The 22919-nt window shown below is 36.9% G+C and overlaps 2 protein-coding genes across 2 annotated transcripts; both read right to left on the bottom strand.

Moving 5' to 3' along the window:
* Positions 1–241: 241 nt before the first annotated feature.
* Positions 242–10595, bottom strand: LOC127659717 (protein regulator of cytokinesis 1-like). The gene is given in 15 exon segments (XM_052149666.1): positions 242–692; positions 1724–1900; positions 2012–2119; positions 5291–5401; positions 5520–5666; positions 5752–5847; positions 5938–6026; positions 6029–6073; positions 6166–6313; positions 7479–7628; positions 7711–7881; positions 8701–8934; positions 9041–9163; positions 9590–9722; positions 10173–10595. Coding segments are annotated over 15 exon segments (1986 nt in total). The 5' UTR covers positions 10355–10595; the 3' UTR covers positions 242–620.
* Positions 10596–11412: 817 nt separating this feature from the next.
* vps33b (VPS33B late endosome and lysosome associated) lies at positions 11413–21567 on the bottom strand. Its single transcript, XM_052147920.1, has 24 exons — positions 21403–21567; positions 21029–21162; positions 20859–20939; positions 20645–20706; positions 20512–20561; positions 19482–19549; positions 19358–19403; positions 18104–18198; positions 17904–18008; positions 17718–17808; positions 17504–17581; positions 16421–16494; positions 14777–14863; positions 14562–14652; positions 14350–14424; positions 14185–14249; positions 14031–14085; positions 13893–13939; positions 12741–12873; positions 12588–12661; positions 12393–12494; positions 12216–12291; positions 11904–12026; positions 11413–11828 (listed from the first exon to the last, which is right to left on the bottom strand). The coding sequence occupies exons 2-24, from the start codon at positions 21122–21124 to the stop codon at positions 11752–11754; spliced, it is 1851 nt and encodes a 616-aa protein (XP_052003880.1). The 5' UTR covers positions 21125–21162; positions 21403–21567; the 3' UTR covers positions 11413–11751.
* Positions 21568–22919: the final 1352 nt, after the last annotated feature.

The following is a 22919-nucleotide window of genomic DNA, read 5'->3' on the forward strand; positions in this document are numbered from 1 at the left end:
TTTGGAGCTTCAATGTTTTGGTCACCATTCACTTGCATTGTGAGGACCAACAGATCGGAGACATTCCTCTACAAATCTTTGTTTGTGTTTTGCATAAGAAAGTAATTTTTGGGTGAAATATCCCTTTTAAAGCAAACATCTTAGATATTGTGATGTATAGAAGGTTGATTGACCAAATGGTTTGACTATAATAACAAGACTCACAGAATGTTTATAGTTTATATTTTATGTAGTAAATTGTTCAATACTAAAAAGATTGCAATAAAGACTTTTTACAATCATTTGTGCAAAACATTCATAAGCATTCCATAAAATAAACAATGATTTTGACAAAGTAGTCAATACTCAGAAATAACTCTAAATTATTATTTTTTTTAGCTTTAAATTCGTAAATGCTTGCCACAGCTGTCCAGTAGCATTAAAAAGAACATTAGCATGTGTTACATTACAGGGTAGTGCTTGTCCTTGTGTTTAAGTGAAAATGCATGAATCCCTCGGAAACATTTAAATATATATATATATATAAAACCTTAATTTACATTCAAAATGCATACTATAAAGAACCTAAAAGCCATAATTTAGAAGTTCCTAGTCCTAATAGCAAGTGTTGTCTGCAGCAGTTACTGCTGAATGATGGTTGAGTTCAGGATTTCAGGCATGTGTTTTGATTTAGATGACTTGGAGAGGTCTCGCTGCGAAAAGAAATAACAGATTAATATATCTTTTTGACTTCTAAATAAGTTACTGATCAGCACTAAGAAAACTGATTAATTATATGGTCTAGACTAAACTTGAAAACATTCATGAGGCGGAATGGAGACAGAGGGATAGATAATGGCAGTTGGGTTAGAGAAGACATGCAAGATATGTAAATGACAAAATAAGATTTAATATAGATTAAAATAAGAAATGTGATTTAGGAGTTGAAGAAAGCACAGACTAGTACAAAGAGAGGGCAAGAGTTTTGCAAGATTAAATAACCATTAGCAAGGACATGCGCCACAATGTGCATGAGAGGTTAACAATTTTTAGTTTTTGTCTACACATTACCCTTGATGTGATAATTCTTGGGTTACAAAATAACTAAACTCCCATTTAGCATATGGAGCTTTTCGTACTCCCTTAACTGTCTTACAGATTTAGATATTACAGAAAGACTGTTTGGGGTGTGAAACAGCAATCATGAAGTCAAACGGGTGTTCAGATTTGCTGATTTTAATACAGAATATACCAACACGTGAACTGATGCAAAAGTAAATTGACCAGTATTAAACTGCGTTCACACTGTCAGGGACAAAACGTCCTCATCTCATTCATTTTCAATGAGAGCTGGCCACTTCCGGCAACAGTGTGAACGCAGCTTTATGCTTTAAACTGTTCAAGCCTATTTTTTTCCAGCGAGTTGAGCTCACAGCAAATAAAACATTTCAATTGTGTTATCCAAATAAAGGGTTTTTAACCAATGTGTTTAATCATGCAATTACATTGGGGAAATTTGATCTGTGCATTGTTTGGGAATGTATCTCAAACAAACCTTGATTGTATGGATTCAGTCTTGAGAAGATCGTTGAAAATCAAGTTTTTTCTAAGCATAAAATGATGTCAGTATCACCCATCTTTAAACAGTCATTTACACAACTCTTATCTTATAAATTCAACCTCTTGCTCTCTTTGAATAGACTGAGATTTTTATAGGAGATATGAGGGAGGACAACTAATTTACCTGAAATTCTGAATAGGTGCTTGCGACAGAGTTAATGCTGAAGTTTCGCTGTGGACTTGCTGGGACCTTCATCACCCCACCTACACCACCAGTAAGATGACAGATGTTCTCCTTATTGCGCTCTAGCATGCCTGGATGAGGAAGTTTACCGTGGCCTGGCGTTTTCACTGCATTACCCTGCTTTGAAAGACACATGAGGGAAGAGGAAAAGTAACTCATTAATCAGTAACTGATTTGGTACATAATAAAAGCTTGAGAACATTAGTTTTGTTATGGCCATGCACTGACCTTGCTTGCTGAAATCGGAAGGCGCGATAAAGGAGAGTGACAGACAGTACCACCAAAGACAGATCGAACAGTGCTGTTAGAGGAGCCAGAGCTGGAGGTAGCGTTTAACTGAGGAAAACCAAAGAGTTAATACTGCAAGAGACGTGCCTCCATTTAAAATGTATTGTGTACGAAGGTGTGGGATGAGAACAAGAATAAAATGTTTTAATTTGCTGACTTCACTTAGTGAAATCCTACTGTAAGGCTGTCAACTTAAAATTTGAATATTCATCAAATTTAAGATAAAAATGTACATTCGAATGCTAGGACTGTGCATTCAACTTTTGGATGTGCGGAAAGCACTGGCTATGTTTCCATCAAAGTCGAAAATGTAATTTATGCTAAAAACCATAATATCGCAAAAACAATGTGCGAATAAAGCTGCGTTTCCATTCCATGTTTTCATGTTACTCTTCAAATAATAAAAAATGTGGTTTAGAGCACACAGACAAAACACTGTAAAGAACTTGTCTCACGACTGGGAACAACAGCGCTCATACAGTTCTGGGAAAACTATGTGTGTGCGTTCCTCCTTCCTTATGTCTTTGCCGTTCGGATCTCCTCGTGGTCGCGATTAGTGGTTCTTGCTCTCAGTGGGGTGCGTGGCAAGTTGTGTGTGGAGAGTAGCATGAGTCTCCACATGCTGAGAGTCTCCGTGGTATCATGCACAACGAGCCACGTGATAAGATACACGGATTGACGGTCTCAGAAGCGGAGGCAACTGAGACTTGTCCTCCACCACCCGGATTGAGGCGAGTAACCGCACCACCACGAGGAGAAAAGGAGTTAATTGAGTTAATGTTTTAATCATAGTTTATGCACATTTCTAATCATTGAATATAAAATGTATCCCCCTCAAGCATTTTTATGTGCACTTTGGAGAATTTATTTAGCATCTTGGTGTTTCTATCCAACTTTTTATGCAATATTCCAAAATGTGCATAAAAATACATATGGCTACTGATGATGATTTTAGAGCCATCGCATTCTTGCGCTAAAAAAAGTCTAGATGCAGCGCAACAAATGTACCTAGTTTAACAGAAGGCATGTGTCTTGAGACGTGTTTTTAAAGGTTGAAGTTCTTTTTAGCTTGACACGGCAACAAAAAACACAGTGCTCCTGCCAGAGACACTGATAGAACAACAAATGCAGCAACATTTTCAAATACATTCGTCTAGAGCAGGCCTATTCAAACTTGTGCTAGACTGATGTTGTGCCACTTCTCAATGTTGTTTTTTTTTTTTTTTTATATTTATTTTTTCTTGATGTTGCAAGACATAAATATACATTTGGTCATATTATACAACATTTTTATCTTGTCCTACTACATCTTTTTTCCATGAAACAAAAAGATAAATAAATAAATAAATGAAAAAAATTATAAAACAAAAACAAAGCAAACAAACAAACTGGTAGCAAAAACAAAAACAGGGGAGAGCCTCAGGTATTATATTTCACACAAAGTCTGATCTTATTGGCCGAATAAATTTCAAGAATCCATTCCACAACCTCTCGAATTTATCCATTTCAAATCTACAAGTGGAAGTCAGTTTCTCCATAACGTATATATCATGCATCACATCAACCCAATTTTCCTTTCTTGGTGCTTCCACCTTAAGCCATTTCCTAGTAATTCCCTTTTTTCCTGCTAGTAACATGATTTTAAACATTTTACAATTCAGATTCTTTTTACCTTGCATATTAAGTCTTCCCAAATAAAGTGTGTCAAAAGTGAAAGGTAGATCAATCTGTAAAATCTTGTCCATACATTGTTTGAGTTCCATCCAATATTTCACCATTGAAGGACAACTCCAAAAAACATGAACATGATTAGCACTCTTTTCCCCACATCCCCGCCAACAGATTGTATCCCGATATTTTGTCTGAGCTGGAGTTCTAAAATATCTCATTAAGTTTTTCCATCCATGTTCCCCCCAGGTTAGGGATGATGTCACTCTCCATATTTGTTGAGTGAGATCCTCCCATTCCTCATCCGTCACTTTTATGTTTGCTTCAATTTCCCATTTTTGTTTTCACTTCTCAATGTTTTTAAAGTGTCTCGCATAGGAGTGTCACGTTTTTCATGCACTTTCAGAGGTTGCTCCACAAATAATCATTATCCATTATTTGAATGAAATAGGAAGATTAAAGAACCATATATTATTATAGACTACTACTATTATAGACAACTAACAAGTTTAAACATCTAAACAAGAAAACATTCAATTCAAAATGTCAAAAGTTTAAATCATTGTATCTATAACAAATCTCACAGTTAAAGTCTGATTTACTCTCTTGGTTATGGAAAAACTTTTAAAAAAGGACTTTTTTTTATCTCAATTTTATTTATTTTTTTCAGAAATTCCGACTGGAACATTTTTCTCATGATATAAAAAAAAAAAAAGTACACTATAAACACAGATGTTTTATTTATATTGTGAATATTCTGGCTTGGCCCGCATACCCCAAAGATTTTTTCAATCTGGCTCACTTGTCAATGAAGTTGAATAGCCCTGGTCTAGAGCATGTTAACAGAAAACAATGGCAAACTAAATCGTTGCAAAAGCATTCGGTGTGAACAGCCCCTTAGACGGAGGTTTTGGCTGTTGAGTCTTGCTCTTTTATCAATGTTTTTGAGATTAAGCCATGGGTTTTAAAATGCTTTGTCAGGAGTTAAATTTGGAAATGTGTCAAGATCCTCGCATTCAGTTCCAATCGGTTATGCTCAGTCTGTTTGAACAGCCCCTGGGCTCAGATTCAATCAAATACCACTATTATCTGGGAATACAGTACTTTACTCTGTAATGAATGAAAAACACTGTGGTATCGCTGTTATTATAAACCTTGAATCTTGGGTAGTACTGTGGCACCAGTGCAACACCATGTTAACATAGAACTGTCAACTGAAAAGTTCCCCCCCCCCACCCCCTCGTTTTACTCTTTACATAACATTTGAGAATAGGAGCCGACTAAATCTTTTTATTTTATGCACTTTAGTCTAAAATGGAATGCTCTTTTTTTTTTATCAGCAAGGAATGTTCTTTGGAATAATATAATGTTGTGCTGTATGGTTTATATGTATTAATTGTGCCCTTGTGGAAGAAGGAAACAATGTCAATGTAAAAATCAGCTGACTTTTAAATTTGAATCTAATTTGAATTTTTAAGGTAAAAATATTTAAGGTACAAATTTGAATTTAGTTTCTCGGCCCTGTTCATAGCCCTATCCTACTGTACTTACTTTTCGTGCTTTACAAGGTGTTGTGCTGCCAAGAAATCTTCGTTTAGTCGGTGTTCGCACCACAGTGCCATAGACCATGTCCTCCTCAGTCTGCTTGCTCTTCTTTAGTTGCTGAACAAAGCAAGAGGGTGCTTGCATTATTAAAACATCTGGCAATAAAAAATATTCCACAAATGCAACTCTAAGATACATGTATATTAATTTGCCTAATAAAGTGATGTACACACACCCGCTCCTGTTTTTCACGCTCCTTCTCCAGCCGGTATGACTCCCACTGAGCTGAAACAAACTGCATGAACTTCTGTCCGTTCACCAGGAACTCTCTGTTCTGTTCCTGCTCCCAATGCTCAATCTCGGCCTTCAGCTTCTTCTCAAGCTAAATGAGACAGACTGGGTTACAGCTGGCTAAATGTTCCTAAAGGTCAACTATATAATGTTATATAGATAAGGGACATAATAACCTTGGGGAGGCCTTTGACTAGATCAGCTCGTTGTTTCTCCTCCTTTAGAAGGTTTCCTCCTCTGTTGGTGAATCTAGATGGGTCTTTGGCCTTTTCCTTCCAAAAAAAAAAAAAAAAAAAAGACTTTTAGACTTTGCAAAATAAATCTAATGCACATTTTCAGCACGAGAACGCACTTTAACTTACTTCAAGCTCTATGAAAAGTTTCCAACTCTCCTCCCAATTGTGAACACCTTCAAAGAGTTCTTGATGATCCTCATAATACCGTTTAAGAGCACAATTTCTGCATCATGTAAGCTCAGAAATTCTTCACTGAAATCATCTAAGAGATAAAAAACAAACATACAAGTCATGCTATTTTTTACAAAAGAAAGGCCAAATTTGAAAAGTGTCATTTAGAAAACTACAACCCACCATCATAATATGGCACAAAAGCTTGCCGTTGGTCAGCACTATAAAAGCACTTGTCCCAGAACACTGCGATTTCCTTCCGAATGGCCTCAGTAACATTCTGGATATTTTTATGCTTCAGTTCCTCAAGACGTTTGACCTCAGATTGTAGCTGACAGAGAACACAATATAAACAGATCAGCCACAACAATAAAACCACCTGCCTAATATTGTGTAGGTCTCCCTTGTGCGCCAAATCCAGCCAACCCGCATCTCAGAACAGCATTCAGAGATGATGTTCTTCTCACCACAATTGTACAGAGTGGTTATCTGAGTTACTGTAGACTTTTTCAATTTGAACCAGTCTGGCCATTCTCTGTTGACCTCCTCTCATCAACAAGGTGTTTCTGTTCACAGAACTGCCGCTCACTGGATGTTTTTGGCACCATTCTGATTAAATTCTAGATACTTGTGTGAAAATCAGCAGTTACATAAATAATCAAACCAGCCCATCTGGCACCAACAATCATGCCATACTCCAAATCACTGAGATCAATTTTTTTTCCCATTCTGATGGTTGATGTGAACATTAACTGAAGCTCCTGACCCCTATCTCCATGATTTTATGCACTGCTGCCACACGATTGGCTGACTAGATAATCGCATGGATGATTGTTGGTGCCAAAAAAATAAATAATCCAGTTCTACAGACGAAAATTTCTTGAGGTCAACAGAGAATGGTCAGACTGATTCAAACTGACAAAGTCTACTGTAACTCTGATAACCGCTCTGTACAATTGTGGTGAGAAGAATATCATCTCAGAATGCTGTTATGAGATGCGGGTTGGTGCTGTTTTGGCAGCACGAGGGGGACCTAAACAATATTAGGCAGGTGGTTTTAATGTTTAATATACATAACAGTACACTGGCTAGCCATTAAGACACCTTAATTAAAGGAACAGTTCACCCAAAAATGAAGATTTTGCATAATTTGCTCACCTTCATGTCTTCCCACACCTACTTTACTTAATTTATTTTATGGAACACAAAATTAGATATTAGGCAGAATGTTACCCTCCGTCAATACAAAGTGAATGGAGACTGAGGCTAGCATTCTGCCTAATATCTCCTTTTGTGTTAAACAGAAGAATTTCAAACAGGTCTGAAACATAAGCAGGGGGTAGAGTATATCATGACAGAATTTTCGTTTTTGTGTGAAATGATCTTTCAATTCAGTGTTGTATGAAGAATGAATGTCAGCTTTAAGGATCAACCCACAATATTGTGTAAAATTAGTTTGGTATACAATAGAAGCAGCCAGCCAATAGGTTACTAACAGCTTCCATATTCTTTCTCTTTGACAGGACCATGTGTTCAGAAATGGCATTACGCTCCTCCTGTGGAATCTGCAACCTTTCCCATAGCTCCTGGATCTTCTCTCGATAAGAGCCACAAATGTGCTCATTCTCTGCTTTTCTGCTCTCCAACTAAAATATATAAAAACAAAACTGTATTATACATTTGTTTATGATTAGGTTTTCAGTATTTCAAAATGAACTGATGTTTTACCTGGTGAAGGAGGACTTTGAGTGAATCAATGTTTTCTTTAGACAAGCAAAAACTCTCTTCATCTTCACACACAACATCCTTTTCAAAACTAGTCTCTGGTAATTGATCTAGATCGTCCATGCAAAGTATGATCTGCTTTTTCAGTTGGAGAAATTCCGTACGTCTCAGTTCCTTGAAAAAAACTATATATAAACTGCAAATCAAACTGAACACAACACTTCAATAAATTATATAAAGGGATAGTTCTCTTAAAAATGAAAACTCTCATGTCATCCCTGATGTTTATGACTTTTTCTGCTGAACACAAACAAAGTTTTAGAAGAGTATTTCAGCTCTGTAGGTCCATACAATGCAGGTGAATGGTGACTAAATCTTTAAAGCACCAAAAAGCACAAAAGGCAGCATGAAAGTAATCCATACTACTCCAGTGGTTTAATCCATGTCTTCTGAAGCGATCCAAACAGTTTTGGGTGAGAACAGACAAAAAAAATTAAAAGGTAAAAAAACCTTGATGATCATGACTTCAAGCTTGATAACACTTCCTAGTGCTTTGCGCTTGCGTCAAGTACTAGGAAGTGTAATCAAATTTGAAATCATGATCGCCAAGGAGACTACTGATGTCAAGATTTATAGTGAAAAATGTTACACTTTGGTCTGTTCTCACCCAAAACGGATTGGATTGTTTCAGAAGACATGGATTAAACCACTGGAGTTGTATGCATTACGTTTATGCTGCCTTTATGTACTTTTTGGAGCTTCTAAATTTTGGATGCCATTTACTTGTATTGTATGGACCTACAGAGCTGAAATATTTTTCAAAAATATTTTTATTTGTGTTCAGCAGAAGAAAGAAAGTCAAACACATCTGGGATGGCATGATGGAGAGTAAATTATGAGAACTTTCATTTTTTGGGCAAACTATCCCTTTAATAAATGACATTTAAAAATTTAGTCTAGCGTTTAAAACAAGCACTTCTATTAATGTTATACCTTCTCAGCGTTGAGGCTAGAGATGTGTTGATGAAAGGTCTCCAGCTGTTCTAAAGATGGGACAGAACTGGCAGAGATAAAAAATGGCTGGGAGCAGAGAATGTCACAGAGATCCTGATCCTGTTCTGTTAAGGCTTTGAGAGCTTGCATCCTCTGGTTTTTCTCTTTTAACATCACTTCAACAAGGCTCCGGAGGTCTTTTTCCTGCTGGAGCATTGTATTACTTCTCTCCTCCTAAAAAAAGGATTAGGAACCACGAGAAAGTCTAACATTTTAGTTTCTTATTTTTCAAGGTAAACAGTGGGGTCATCTTAAGTTTTCATCCAGAGTAAATACTTGCCTGAAATGGGGGACGCTGCAATTCCAAGCACAGTTTACTCAGTTCTTTGCGACATGCCTCAATACTTGTCATCAGACGACTCCGTAGACTCTCCTCCTCTGCAATCATCATGTCCAGAAGACCCTAAGATCAGAAGTTTTGTAAGTTACTTTAACACTGAAACCTCTTCAAGTGAGCGCAACAGTTGTGTTCTGGAAGTAAAAATCAAATTCATTTTTTTCATAGAGAAATGTACTTTTAACAATGGCAAATGAGCTTGAGGTTAAGCAATGCTTCTGCAGAAGACATATGTCAGTGTGATGTTTAAAATGATGCACTGTATATGAAACAAAGACTGTTCAAATTTTTCCTTGCTTCAAAAGCAAACTTTGTAATATTGTGCTTCACCTTGGACATGCTTGGTTTGGTTCAAGGTTCACAACTCTTTTTGTGAAGATTAATTTGTATTATATATATATAATTAATTGGGAAAAATGCTTCCAGAAACAAGGTTGCTGAAAAAGTGGGGCATTCACCACCAGATGATACATCACTGCACTCAACACTCACATTGACATGATTCTTAACCACATTTGTTCTCTCCAATCGCTGATCCTCTGGGATGCCAATCTCCTCCCAGATGTCCTTCAGATGGCAAAGAGCTTTATTCAGGCATGCCACTGATTCTGCAGCAATCACCTCACTGAAATCATTGACAGGAAGAACAAATCACCATATGATCAAAGACATGACAGATAATAATACATTGTTGATCATTTAAAATGATATAATATCGATAGAACATTTAAAAATGTATATTTACAGATTTGTAGTTTAATCCACATGTAGCACGGTCTAACTTTCATAATTAATAAATTCATTCTATTACATAATTTCTAGTTAATGGACACTTTGATTCTCACACCTTGTTAACCCAATCGTAGCACGAAATGCTTGCATCTACGGAATACAATGCCATTTAATGATCATGTGTGTGATTACAGATACAACACCGACGATGGCATTTTCAAGTGTCACGATCAAACCAAGTCTTGACCACAAACAACTCTCTATCTGTCTGTCTCCATACATTCAAATAAATACCAAAAATGTTACACGAATAACAGTATGAGACCTCTGTAAATGTACTCACCTTTTCCTCATCGTCGAATCCCAAAACGATACTTTCAATTGTTTATTTGTGTTGTATAAGAGAATATTTGACCACAGACTCCTCGCACTCTGACCGTGCGCGCGACCGTTTCTGTCGGATTCAAAATATGCATGAAAACAGCGCCGCACATCTGATTGGCTGGTTAACGCTCCACTGCGCATGCGTGAGAATTTGCCTAACAGACTGACTGCTCTTCAATGACCTCAGAAATGTTTCAAAATGACCACTCCTGTTTTTTTCCATGAACATTATTCCTGCTTGTGCGCAACCACAGAGAAATTGTTCACCAAAAATAACTGTCTAATTGACCGTTTTATTAGTCCAACCTTTAAGAAGTATATTTTATTGGACTAAAATGTCTACACAATTGACATATATTTATATATTTTCCCTTCTAATTTCTGCCTTTCCTCTACAACCTTTTAGCTTATTTTTTTTATTATTTGTTTCTACTTTCTTAATAGCTTGCAGGAATAATGTGTTGCCAGCATGACTAATGCATTTTAGTGTGTATTATTGTGCATTTCAATGGATAGTTCACCCAAAAATGAAAACTCACTTATCATTTACTCACCCTTATACCATCCCAGATGTGTATGACTTTCTTTCTTCTGCAGAACACAAATTAAGATTTTTAATAATAAAGTTTCAGCCTGTGGGAATGTTGAAGCTCCAAAAAGCAAATAAAGGCAGCATAAAAATAATCCATAACATTTCAGTGGTTAAATCCATATTTTCAGAAGTGAGCAGATCAATATTTAAGTCCATTTTTGCTAGAAATTCTTCTCCCTGCCCATTAAGGGGAGTTTGTATGAAGAATGCCAATCACCATAAAAAAAAGTATGCGAAAAGTGTGATTAACTGAGCAGGGAGGACAATTTATAGTAAAAATGTATCTGTTTCTCACCCACACCTATCATATCACTTCTGAAGACATGGATAATACCACTGGAGTCACATGGATAACTTTTATGCGATTTTTGGAGCTTTAAAATTGTGGCACCCATTCACTTGAATTATATGGACCAAAAGAGCTGAGAAATTCTTCTAAAAATCTTAATTTGTGTTCTACTGAAAAAAAGACAGAAGTACATTATGAGTTTTAATTTTTGGGTGAACTATCTCTTTAATAACTGCAAGACTTAGAATTTTGAAGACTTGAAGACACATTTCTTCAACTGGGGCACTGAGCCACTCTTTTTCCTTGGTTGCAGTAAACTTGTATAAAAGAAAAGATGCATCTGAAACAGTCACCATTTATTGTTCAGCCTTAAATTAGTAATTACAGTGCACGCCAGACTCTAAAAACAGGGTTTTTAAAGAGCAATTCTGTATCCCACTTCTGCATTCCTGTATTAAGATGACAACTTTCTGATCAAATTTAAGATGCAATGCAATTTGAGCAGACCATTGACTGTAAACCTTAGACCGTCACGTATGAATGTAATATTTGTTCTTGGGTGATACAGACGTCCAGGATTAATAGGACATATTCTGATCTGTCCTGAGGTTTGGTCACAATGGATAATCTTGGGGAATGTTGTTTCAGACTCAAACTTCAGTGGTTATCCAGTAATGCTTCCAGAAGCCGGGCACTGTTTGTGATGGCTGTAGTGACCACTATGAATCTGCAGCCTTTCAAAGAGAGTGAATCATGTGTCAGTTTTTAACTTATTAAAAACACAAAACATATATTTCAGAATATTTTACCTCTTTCCTTGCCAAGGAACCGGAGTGCTGAGATCTCAGAGTAAGTGCAGCCACCAAGGAACATCACTAGAATAATCCTTTGACCATCAGTTTTGGTCCTGGCACCTGAACTATTTCCATCACCTGAAAACAAAGCAAGAGTATAAAGAGGGACACATGTAAATCTAGGCTTGATACTACAAAAAGTGGTGGTACATTTATGTAAAAGATGTAACCTTTTACGCCACCTTATACGTACCCTACACATAATATCTTGCACATGATATACAGTACATATATAAAGCCTAATACAAACAAATACTTTGATCAAACCTGATCCAGCAAACTCCTGTCCATTTAACATGCGTGTAACCTCCTCCATACCTGTCCAACCATCTCTCTCCAACACCTGTAGGAAACACAGGTCAGGAGAAGACATTTTGAAAAAGCTGTCAGCAAGAGGGAAAAAAGGATATGGGTAGTGATAAACCCTCTGGAAAAAAACCTAACCTGTTCAATCAGCTTGCAGCTCAAAGGAACATATGCACCACTGAAGATATATGCCATGTCTCGAGGAACACGAAGATCATATTCTTCCCCAGACTTTGGTACCTGTACATGTAGATTTGCAAATATTATATTATTTTAAGACGGATTTTTTTGTTTTGTTTTTCAAGAAATTAAAAATTTTACTTATCAGCTAACCAGAGCCAGTCTTTTACTCAGAGCTCGAAAATTACTCTTCTTTGCCAATGATGAAAAGGCATCGGTTAGCTTTCCTAAAAAGAAAACGCATGTGTTAAACGTAAACATCAATCAGTCTATAATCAGACAGATTGCATCAGTCAAAATTCTCACCTGCAGTCTTGTCGTTGACAAGTTTGCCCACTTTACTCTCCATGACCGTTAGTGTCTCTCCAGGCTGCTGTTCTACCAGCAAACCAAGTTGTCTCAGGTTTGCAAATGTCAGCAGATGCTCTATACCATAACTCTGTCACCATAACATGACACAAACCATAATACACAAAATATATATCTTCAATAAGAATTATTTTCAGATGTTCCATTCAATCACTCAAAGCTGAAGTGTGTAAATTCTGCGGCCACTAGCGTCACCAAACAGAAATGCAAAAATAATGATAGTTTCCAAATGGGTTTCACAAATGTCATATATACGGTGTGACTTTCTTCCTGCAGAACACAAATGAAGATTTTCAGAAGAAAATTGCATGTGAATGGTGGCCAGAACTTTGAAGCTGCAAAAAGCACATAAAGGCAGTATAAAATTAATCCATACGACTCCAGTGATTAAATCCATATCTTTAGAATCAATATGAAAGGTTTGGGTGAGAAACAGATCAATATTTAAGTCCTTTTATGTCCTTACTATAGAGCTGTTCAACCATGACATCAATTTGTAGGCGAACCTGGAAGTCTAATTCAGCATGGGTTCCCTTGGGAGGAGAATTTAAAGTAAAAAACTATTTATATTTTGTCTGTTTCTCAGCCACACCTATCATATCGCTTCTGAAGACATGGAAATCCATATCTTCTGAAGTGATCCAATCCATTTTGGGTGAGAATAGACCAAAATGTAACCAATTGTTCAATATAAGCTAGGAAGTGTAATCGAGCTTGAAATTATGATCGCCATGGTTCTGTACTCCATTTTGGTCTGTTCTCACCCAAAACCGATTTGATGTCTTCAGAAGACATTCATTAAACCACTGGAGTCATATGAATTACTTTTATGCTGCCTTTGTGCTTTTTGGACCTTCAAAGTTCTGGTCACCATTCACTTGCATGGTATGAACCTACAGAGCTGAAATATTCTTCTGCAAATCTTTGTATGTGCTCTGCAGAAGAAAGAAAGTCATTTTTGGGTGAACTATCCCTTTAAGCTAGGGTAGGAGAAAGTATTGAAAAAAAAGACACTCATAAAGTAGTTACACAAGATTTAAACGAAGACGTCACAAATGTAAACTTCTGTAATTTCAAGTCAAAACATACCTGAAGGTACTGAGCTTTAAGAGAACGATAGTCTTTTGATAGAAGTCCTGTCAGACAATTAAATACAATATTTTACAAAAACTGAACAAACATCAACCTGAGCAATGGAAATTGTATACAAGAGTAAATGACACTCACCGTTTTCTGTGAGAGACAACAGGCAAAGAAGTCTAAGGCTGTCAATCATTGACACCTGTTCGACAGAGAAACATCATGCTTTTAATCAAAAACCATTACTGTAAAATAACATATACTGCATTTAATTATTATAATATTGATTACTTTTTAATACCTGTCTGTTGATATGCTCTTCAATGTAGGCGATACATTCACGGATTTCAAAACCTTCAAGTAATGCTTATAAATTGAAGGGGAAGAAAAAACTGTAAGGTTGATGTGTTGAAGATTTCATCTAGAATATGTATAGCATCATCTCACATTTATCTAGAAATCTTACAATGTTCAGTTTTCAACATTTCCTGGAAATCTTGCTTTGTTTTCTTCTTCATCATGGATTCACTTGCACCGATGTCTATTGGATCAACACAAAAACTATACACCTTTACTAATCACTGAAAGACAAATGTAATTATTAGTATGCAACACTACTTCACCGTTTGTTCTATAATGAAGCCAAAAGAAGGAACATTTAACATCTACAAAACTCACGAAGACTGAGAAGACGATGTTCCTGTTTCAGTCCTTTCAGTTCATCAGAAACAAATGCCTTCATCTGCTGGATGTCCATTCCCCGCCGTTTCTATTACCAATTTACACAGGCCAACAAACAAGAACTTATTGTTGTTACCTTTGACATTACACTGAAATTCCTCCTGCTGTCTTGAAAGTCATAATTAGACAAGCCAATATTAACAGACACTTACATCATATGCTGTTTGAAGATTTTTGGCCTTCTGACTTAAAAAGCCAAACACATTGGAGAAATGTTCATTCCTTATTTCATTGAACACCTAATGCATGAAAACAAACAGGGTCGTTATGCAAAAAGTCATTAGGTTGGCTTGAAAAAGCAAATCTACTGATATACTATTTTAACTTATTATTATTCTTAGATACATTTCTAACTCCTCCCAGAGCTTTCAAGCTACATGCACCAAACTTTGCACAGACCTTCAGACTGATCTCGAATAGGAATTATGGTATTCCCGTAGTGCAATTGTTCTCAAATTTTTGAATCAAAGGCCCCACATTATGGGAGTAAATATTTGAATGCCCCCCATGTAGGCTAATCCATATTTATAGGATATACATTGGTGGCCAAAAGTTTGGAATAATGTACAGATTTTGCTCTTATGGAAAGAAATTGGTACTTTTATTCACCAAAATGGCATTCAGCTGATCACAATGGACATTAATAACGTGAAACATGACTATTACAATTTGAAATTTCTTTCAGAACTTCTTAAACTACTTCAAAGAGTTCTCATCAAAAAATCCTCCATGTGCAGCAATGACAGCTTTGCAGATCCTTGGTATTCTAGCTGTCAGTTTGTCCAGATACTCACGAGACATTTCACCCCACACTTCCTGTAGCACTTGCCATAGATGTGGCTGTCTTGTCAGGAACTTCTCACACACCTCACAGTCTAGCTGATCCCACAAAAGCTCAATGGGGTTAAGATCCATAACACTCTTTTCCAATTATCTGTTGTCCAATGTCTGTGTTTCTTTGCCCACTGTAAACTTTTCTTTTTGATTTTCTGTTTCAAAAGTGTCTTTTCTTTGCAATGATTCCCATAATGCCTGCACCCCTGAGTCTTCTCTTCACTGTTGTACATGAAACTGGTGTTGAGTGGGTAGAATTCAATGAAGCTGTCTGCTGAGGCATCCTAATGACCTAATATTGACCTTAAAACATGGCAGTCTATTTCATACTGTGGCAACTCAAAAACAAAGACAATGATAAGCTTCATTTAATGAACCAAATAGCTTTCAGCAGTGTTTGATATAAAGGCAAGTGATTTTCTAGTACTAAATTAGCAATTTAGCATGATTACTCAAGGATAAGGTGTTGGAGTGATGCTGCTGGAAATGGGGCCTGTCTAGATTTGATAAAAAATGCCTTTTTTCAAATAGTGATGGTGCTGTTTTTTACATCGGTAATGTCCTGACTTTACTTTGTGATCAGTTGAATGCCACTTGGTGAATTAAAGGACCAAGTAACAGCAAATTCGGGACATTATTCCAAACTTTTAGCTGCCAACATATCTATTATAAGATATTTCCTCTAATATGTCTACTGTAATGATGGCAAAGCTTGTTTTTCAAAGTTTTTTAATAAAAAAAATACTACTAGCCTCAAGAAATTAAAACAATTAATAATCAATTTTGTGATTCCAGAAATGTCTAGAACTGTATATTCTTCATAAAAAGCAAGCTGATGAAGGGAGTTGTTACATTTTTAGCATTTTCAGTAAGTTGAATTATAATTATATAAACGTTATAATAATCTACTTTTCAGTCTAGTTACTAACTGCTCTCAATTTAATTTAATAAGTCATGCTTACTTTATCTTGAGAATTAAGCATCACTTTGATACTCTTGTCAGAGGAGGTGACATCAGGACCAAAATCCACACTGCCTAGTAGCAAAATCAAAAAAATACATTAGATAGGGTTAGAACTTCAAGGTGTTAAAATTAATTTGCTATATGGATAGACATATTTGTCAGCTTGTGGCAATATTTGATGAAATAATAGGAGTGGGTATTGATTCTTAAACCCCAAGATCTACCTTTTACTATATGCCCAACTCTCTACAAATCACTCTCATATGATACCAAATTTTGCGCTATGCATCTATAGCAAGTGTTCAGATTTCACTTGACAGTGATTGTGTAATATAGTGAAGAAGTTCAGCATCGTGTTGAGAGTTAAAGTTTAGTATGACTAGTTCCATGTAATGTGTGTAAAAAGATGAGATGCAATCCATTTTACATTGAATAATGTCTCTATTAATATACTTTCGGTTCTATATGGTCAATTGTCGATCAAAAACAACAAAACAAACATTTAATTGTAATCACGACAAGCATGGAAGAGGTAAAGAACCCATTTGTATTCTCTCAATTTAATATGCGCACATTTAAAGGCGCTCTTTACTGAACTGTCGGTTTTCATAAAGAGACAGTACCGATTTTTAGCATGCATTCTACAAATCAATGTAAACTTTAATAAACAAACATGCTACAAATAAATGTAAATACTTGCAAATAGTATAAATTATGCATTAAACAATAAACATGTGACAAAATGTAATATGCAATATAACATCATATTTATTGATGGAATACATGGATTTATAATTTTTTTTAAAGCTTTACTGCAACCAAAATAATGCAAAACAAATTACATATAATAATATTTTCATAATGTACCTAATAAGAAGGTCCCATGTGTATTTAACAGAATTAGCTGGGTGGACATTTCTTTCATATGCAAGCAAAATGGACATTATAACTGCAATATACACATATGAATCAAAATAGAATCAAATCAGAATTCATCTGAATCCAGAGCTTGTGAATCAGAATAAAAATCTAACAGGGAAATCTGTATCCTATCCTTTAATAAACAATACTTCTTACTTACCACATTTAATTCTGAAAATGTCATCGACCAGTCCCTCATAAACTACTTGAGAGCAGAGAGGAGTAACAAAGTCCACATCTAAAACAGTAAAATTCAGAGACCAGAATAAAGAGTGATACCACTGGACAACACAAGTATGCAATTTGTAAATAAAAGGCAATTTTTCTAACAGTGTTAGAGAACTCAAAATGTATCGTCACCTCAATGAACTGACCTCTGTCAATAAGAAAGACTTTTGCAAATTCAGGTTGCTTTGTTCTCTGTTCCCCATCCTTCTTTAGCTCCCTCCAGGATTTATACACCATCTACATAAAAAGACACTTGACATGAAAGATTGGCTAGAATCTCATAGCCACCTAAATGTATTAATATAACATGAGGTAAAGTCACAAAACTTCACCTTGGCACATCTGCCTATCCAATAAACCTTTGAGAAGGAGCCATAAACAGACTGTAAAAGATGTAGTGCACTTCCTCCAGTGGTCACCCAGCGCTGGTCCCCCTCCTGTGAAATCACAATAAAATAACCCCAAAAACTTCAGTTTTTTTAGCCTTAAATATCTTTACTTGACGACTACATACTATTATGAACCACATTACCAGAAAGTTATCTCTGAAGAATTCAGGCAGCTCTAAACTCAGGATGTCATCATCCAGAGGAAGAATGTAGAAATTCCACTCATCTGTTGAAATATCTATAAAAGAACACGTGAATCAACATCTGCATTAGAAGTCTAGGGTTGCATCTCAATATACTCCCTTGTTCAGTATTCAGGGCACTGATCAGGGAGTCGGCCATTTTTAAGGGTGTCTCAATCGCAAAACCATTCCAGTGCACTGAATGTTTGCTTCCAAAAACTCCCACAATGCACCATAAAAAACAGGGAGCATCGTTGCTTATTATATTATTATTATTATAATATAATTATAATTATTATAAAATGTACTGAATGTACTGAATGACCAGGTTATCCCATCAACAGATTTATATTCCCTATGCACGGGCATATTCCAGGACGACAATGCCAAGATTCATTGGGCTCAAATTGTGAAAGAGTGATTCAGGGAGCATGAGGAATAATTTTCACACATGAATTGGCCACAACAGAGTCCTGACCTTATACCTATTGAGTCTTTGGGATGTGCTGGAGAAGACTTTAAGGAGTGGTTCGACTCTCCCATCATCAATACAAGATCCAAGCCAGAAAAGAATGCAACTCTGGATGGAAATAAATGTTGTGATGATGCATAAGGTATGCACTGTAATCAAATGTAAAGTCATTATTGACGGTATGGAGTCGAACCATTCCATAAAGTCTTCTCCGGCACATCCCAATGACTTTCAATGGGGTTAAGGTCAGGACTCTGTGGTAAATGTGAAAATGACTCCTCATACTCCTTCACAATTTGAGTCCGATGAATCTTGGCACTGTTGACCTGGAATATGCCCATGCATAGGGAAAAAAATCCAATAACCTGGTCATTAAGTACATTCAGGTAGTCAGCTGATTGAATAACATTGTTGAGCCTAGAGCTGACCAATTGAAGCAACCCTAGATCATAACATTGCCTTAAATCCAAACAGTGACTTTTTGGCATTGTACAATGAAAATGAACGACAGTGTCATTTATACAGCGATGTTGTTGATTAATTCCAGTTGTGTTTTAATGCACAAGCTCATAATCTTGTCGCAGGTAATCGAGTCATAAGTGTCCAAATGTTCAATTGACAAACACCCTTGCCAGTGCCTGAATTTGTGTTCATGATATACTGATTCACGACATATGGAGCTAGGAAGATGATTGACATGCACCCTAAGGGACAAAGCCTGAAACACACTTAACCTACTGTACCTCCATAGACTCCCTGCTCCTCCAAAACCGTCTCACATGCATAAAACTGTGAAGAACATCATAACATTAAAATTAGACCACATAGCGAAAATACTTTACCATTAATTCCCAGAACCCCAGTTACCTTTTGTGGGGTAAATATGATCTTATATTTTCTGAATCTTCCAGCTGCCTTGTCTGAATTAACTATTTCTGTAAACAAAGATAAAACAAACTCAGTCTATATTTGCTCTTGTTTTTTTGCATAGATTATACATTCACTGAGCACTTTATCAGGAACACTATTGTCCTAATAAAGTGCCCAACTTTGTTTTCTGCTGTTGTAGCCCATCCGTTTCAATGTTCGACGTCTTGTGCATTCTGAGATGTTATTCTGCTAACTACAATTACACAGAGCGGTTATCTGTGTTACCGTAGCCTTTCTGTCAGCTCAAACCTGTCTGGCCATTCTCCGTTGACCTCTCTCATCAACAAGGATTTATCTTTGCAGAACTCCCGCTCAATGGATGTTTTTTGTTTTTGGCACCATTCTGAGTAAATTTTAGAGACTGCTGTGTGTGAAAATCCCAGGAGATCAACAGTTACAGAAATACTAACAATCATGCCACAGTCGAAATCAATGAGATAAAATATTTTACCCATTCTGATGGTTGATGTGAACATCAGGGACAAACTGGGAACAAAAATGGGCAATAGAGAACATTTGTTGAGGTGGGGTGTGATGTGAAGTTGTCGACCACATCGACTGTTGGCAATCATATCGCGGCACACTTTGGCATGTCACGGCCATTTGGTGGCCAGCCCACCGGGAAAGTCCTGGTTCTTATTATTAATATCCAGACTTAATATCCAGAATATCCACACAATTGGCCCATGAATTAGGTGTACTGTTGTTCCTAATAAAGTGCTCAGTCAATGTATGTATGTATGTATGTATGTATATATATATCTCATTTACTTTTATGCATTTGGCAGATGTGTTTATCCACCTATTACAAGGACAATCAGGGAGTTAATTGCCTTGCTCAAGGACACAATGGTGGTGGCTGTGGGGATCGAACCTGCAGCCTTCTGATTATCAGATCTGTATTTTAGCCCACTAAGCTGCTACCACCACTCCAATACCATAATCAGTAACAACAAATAGTGCCAACCTGAAATCCACTTTACGGTTTGTATCCGGGGTCGAATCAGGAAACAGAGCCTTTAAGAAAAGAGAAAATATAAAAAAAGGCATGAAAATGACCACAACCTGTTTTCACTTGCAAAAATGGGAGCCTCACTCACTGATCTGAAGTGCTGACAATCGGCTTGAGGTCAACTTTGTACAGTTTATCAACTTCATGTTGCTGCAAGGTAAAATCAGATAGTAATCTAGCTAGATTCGCAGAGGTAAGGCACACATTTTTATATCAATAATATTTAAAGAAGAACATATAAATGACTAGGCATCTAGGCAGACAGTGTGCCAAAAACTGACATTTTAAACACGATATCCTACCTTCAGTATTGTGACATTCGCTATTCGATCAAGAGGGCTCATTAAATCTGCATCAATAAATAAATCCTTCTTTCCTGGCAACTGGAGAGGCAAGACATATACATTTACAATTTAAATGCATAGATAAAATGCACGTTGTTGGCATTTGATAAAAAAAGAAGGGATCTTACCTGTTCCAGCAGGAAGATGAGCTGGTCTCTGGCTAGTCTTTTGAGCAGAGAGAAATCAGGCAGCTCAGGAGCATCTCTCCTCTCTGTCTGTGCCATTTGAAGTGCTACAACACACTACCCGCAGCTGGATAATACTGTGAAACATTGATCACAACATTGATCACAACATCAATGTTTATGTTCTCAAATCGCGTCATTAAAGCTGTCTTACATCAGCAGCACAAACTGTCATTTATATTCACAGCTGATTCACTAACGCATCTGTTCGGGACGTTCTTATAATTACCAACCATAATTTATTTAAACACATCAATGTAGTTATCACATTTAATTTAAATATGACAAGCATTAAAAGCAGCGAATTCGTATCGTACCTTGTGCTCTTAACCCGGAAGTGGTTATGCTTGTTTCACTACGCACGCCTAAGATTTGCGGATTTCTTTACAGAAAATATTTTTAAGCAAAATTAGCCTTGATTTTCCAAATTGGGTTAGATCTATTTTCAGGAGGACCGCTCGTTAATTATTACAAGTGAGTTTTGGATGTTTGTGGGTTGGGTGTATTGCGGTGTGCTCTTAAAGGCGCACTCAGTATTTTACCCTCATTAAAAAAAAGTAACGTTTTGAAACATATGTATAAAATCATGACCACTCAGAAGAGTTGAAGAGTTCAGTCATATCAGTAACCTTATAAAAGCTGTTTGAACTCCCTCATGGAGAGGGTCCCCTTATGGGTGCTGCCATCTTAGGATCACATGACTAGCTGAATACTACTTGTTTATGCTGCTTTCACCTGCTATGAGAATTATCGTAAATACGGGTTTCCTACTCGGAAGTTGCATAAATGCCCCCTCAAGTCGTAATTACAAATGGGAAATTCTGAGATAATAGGCTCGTTCGATATGAGCAAAATCTACGCAGCACTGATCACCGGTGATCACCGCGAGGTGCATGCCAGTTAGAAATGTTGGTGCGGTCCGACTTGCTCTGAAAAAACTCTCTGGCGGTGCAGTCACTGAGTCAAGGCACGATGGGAAATTACTTGCTGATGACACAGCTTAATGCTAATTGGCTTAAACAACCGTGATGCTTTGATCTTTTTTAAATGTTTGATCTTTTTAACTCTCATATCATGTTTTTATGAATTATGAGTGAATATTTCCAGATCTCACAGTGGGACAGTGTTTCCAGAATATCTCAAATACATGTCTTTATTAAATAAAAAATGGATGAAAATACACATCTATGGTAGAAATTAGATAACATGTACATTGAGTGTCTTTTTTTTATGTGTCTTTTGACATCAACTTTATCAGCAACAGCATATGAATGTGAATCAGTGATATATCTGCCTTTGATCTCGAAGGATCCACTACGAGAAGTGTGAACTGTCCGACTTCCCAAAAGAAGACAGAAAGCGCTTATAAGTGGAACATGAACCATGCTGTAGCCAACAGGCCAAGCTGGTGAAACTCGCTGACAACTTGTATAATTTACAGGACCTCAATCGTTGCACCAACACTGGTGAGATAGTCATTATGGCAGGGCAGAGGGCGGGTCAGGTTGTAATTCCGCACACCCGTCCCCTAATCAGGCTAATCAAGCCTCAGAGAGGGATAAGGGCCGACTGGAAGATGCAGTGCGACAGAGAGAGAGATTTACGGACAGCTGTCCGACACCTGTGTGTGTGTTTGTATTTTTGGTTCAGTTTATTATTAAAATATTATTTTTATTGTCAAGCCGGTTCTCACCTCCTCCATTCCATGAATCCCTTTACACTGGTGCCGAAATCCGGGAAAGAGGGGGGATGCGCCGTAGTAGAGTCCTCGCCACTGCCATCCACCCCAATGGAGCAGCTGTGGCCATCCGCCAGAGGAGTCCGGACGCCTGAA

This window comes from Xyrauchen texanus, chromosome 2 (genome assembly GCF_025860055.1).
Source record: "Xyrauchen texanus isolate HMW12.3.18 chromosome 2, RBS_HiC_50CHRs, whole genome shotgun sequence".
NCBI lineage: Eukaryota > Metazoa > Chordata > Actinopteri > Cypriniformes > Catostomidae > Xyrauchen > Xyrauchen texanus.

Bases quoted from the DNA above. Each gene is read 5' to 3' on its own strand.
- vps33b (XM_052147920.1), bottom strand. From the start codon at position 21,124: ATGGCACAGACAGAGAGGAGAGATGCTCCTGAGCTGCCTGATTTCTCT. The intron at 20,707-20,858 runs GTAGGATATCGT...TTTACCTTGCAG, and splicing joins CGAATGTCACAATACTGAAG to CAACATGAAGTTGATAAACT. The intron at 16,495-17,503 runs GTAAGTAAGAAG...TTTTGCTACTAG, and splicing joins CATTTTCAGAATTAAATGTG to GCAGTGTGGATTTTGGTCCT.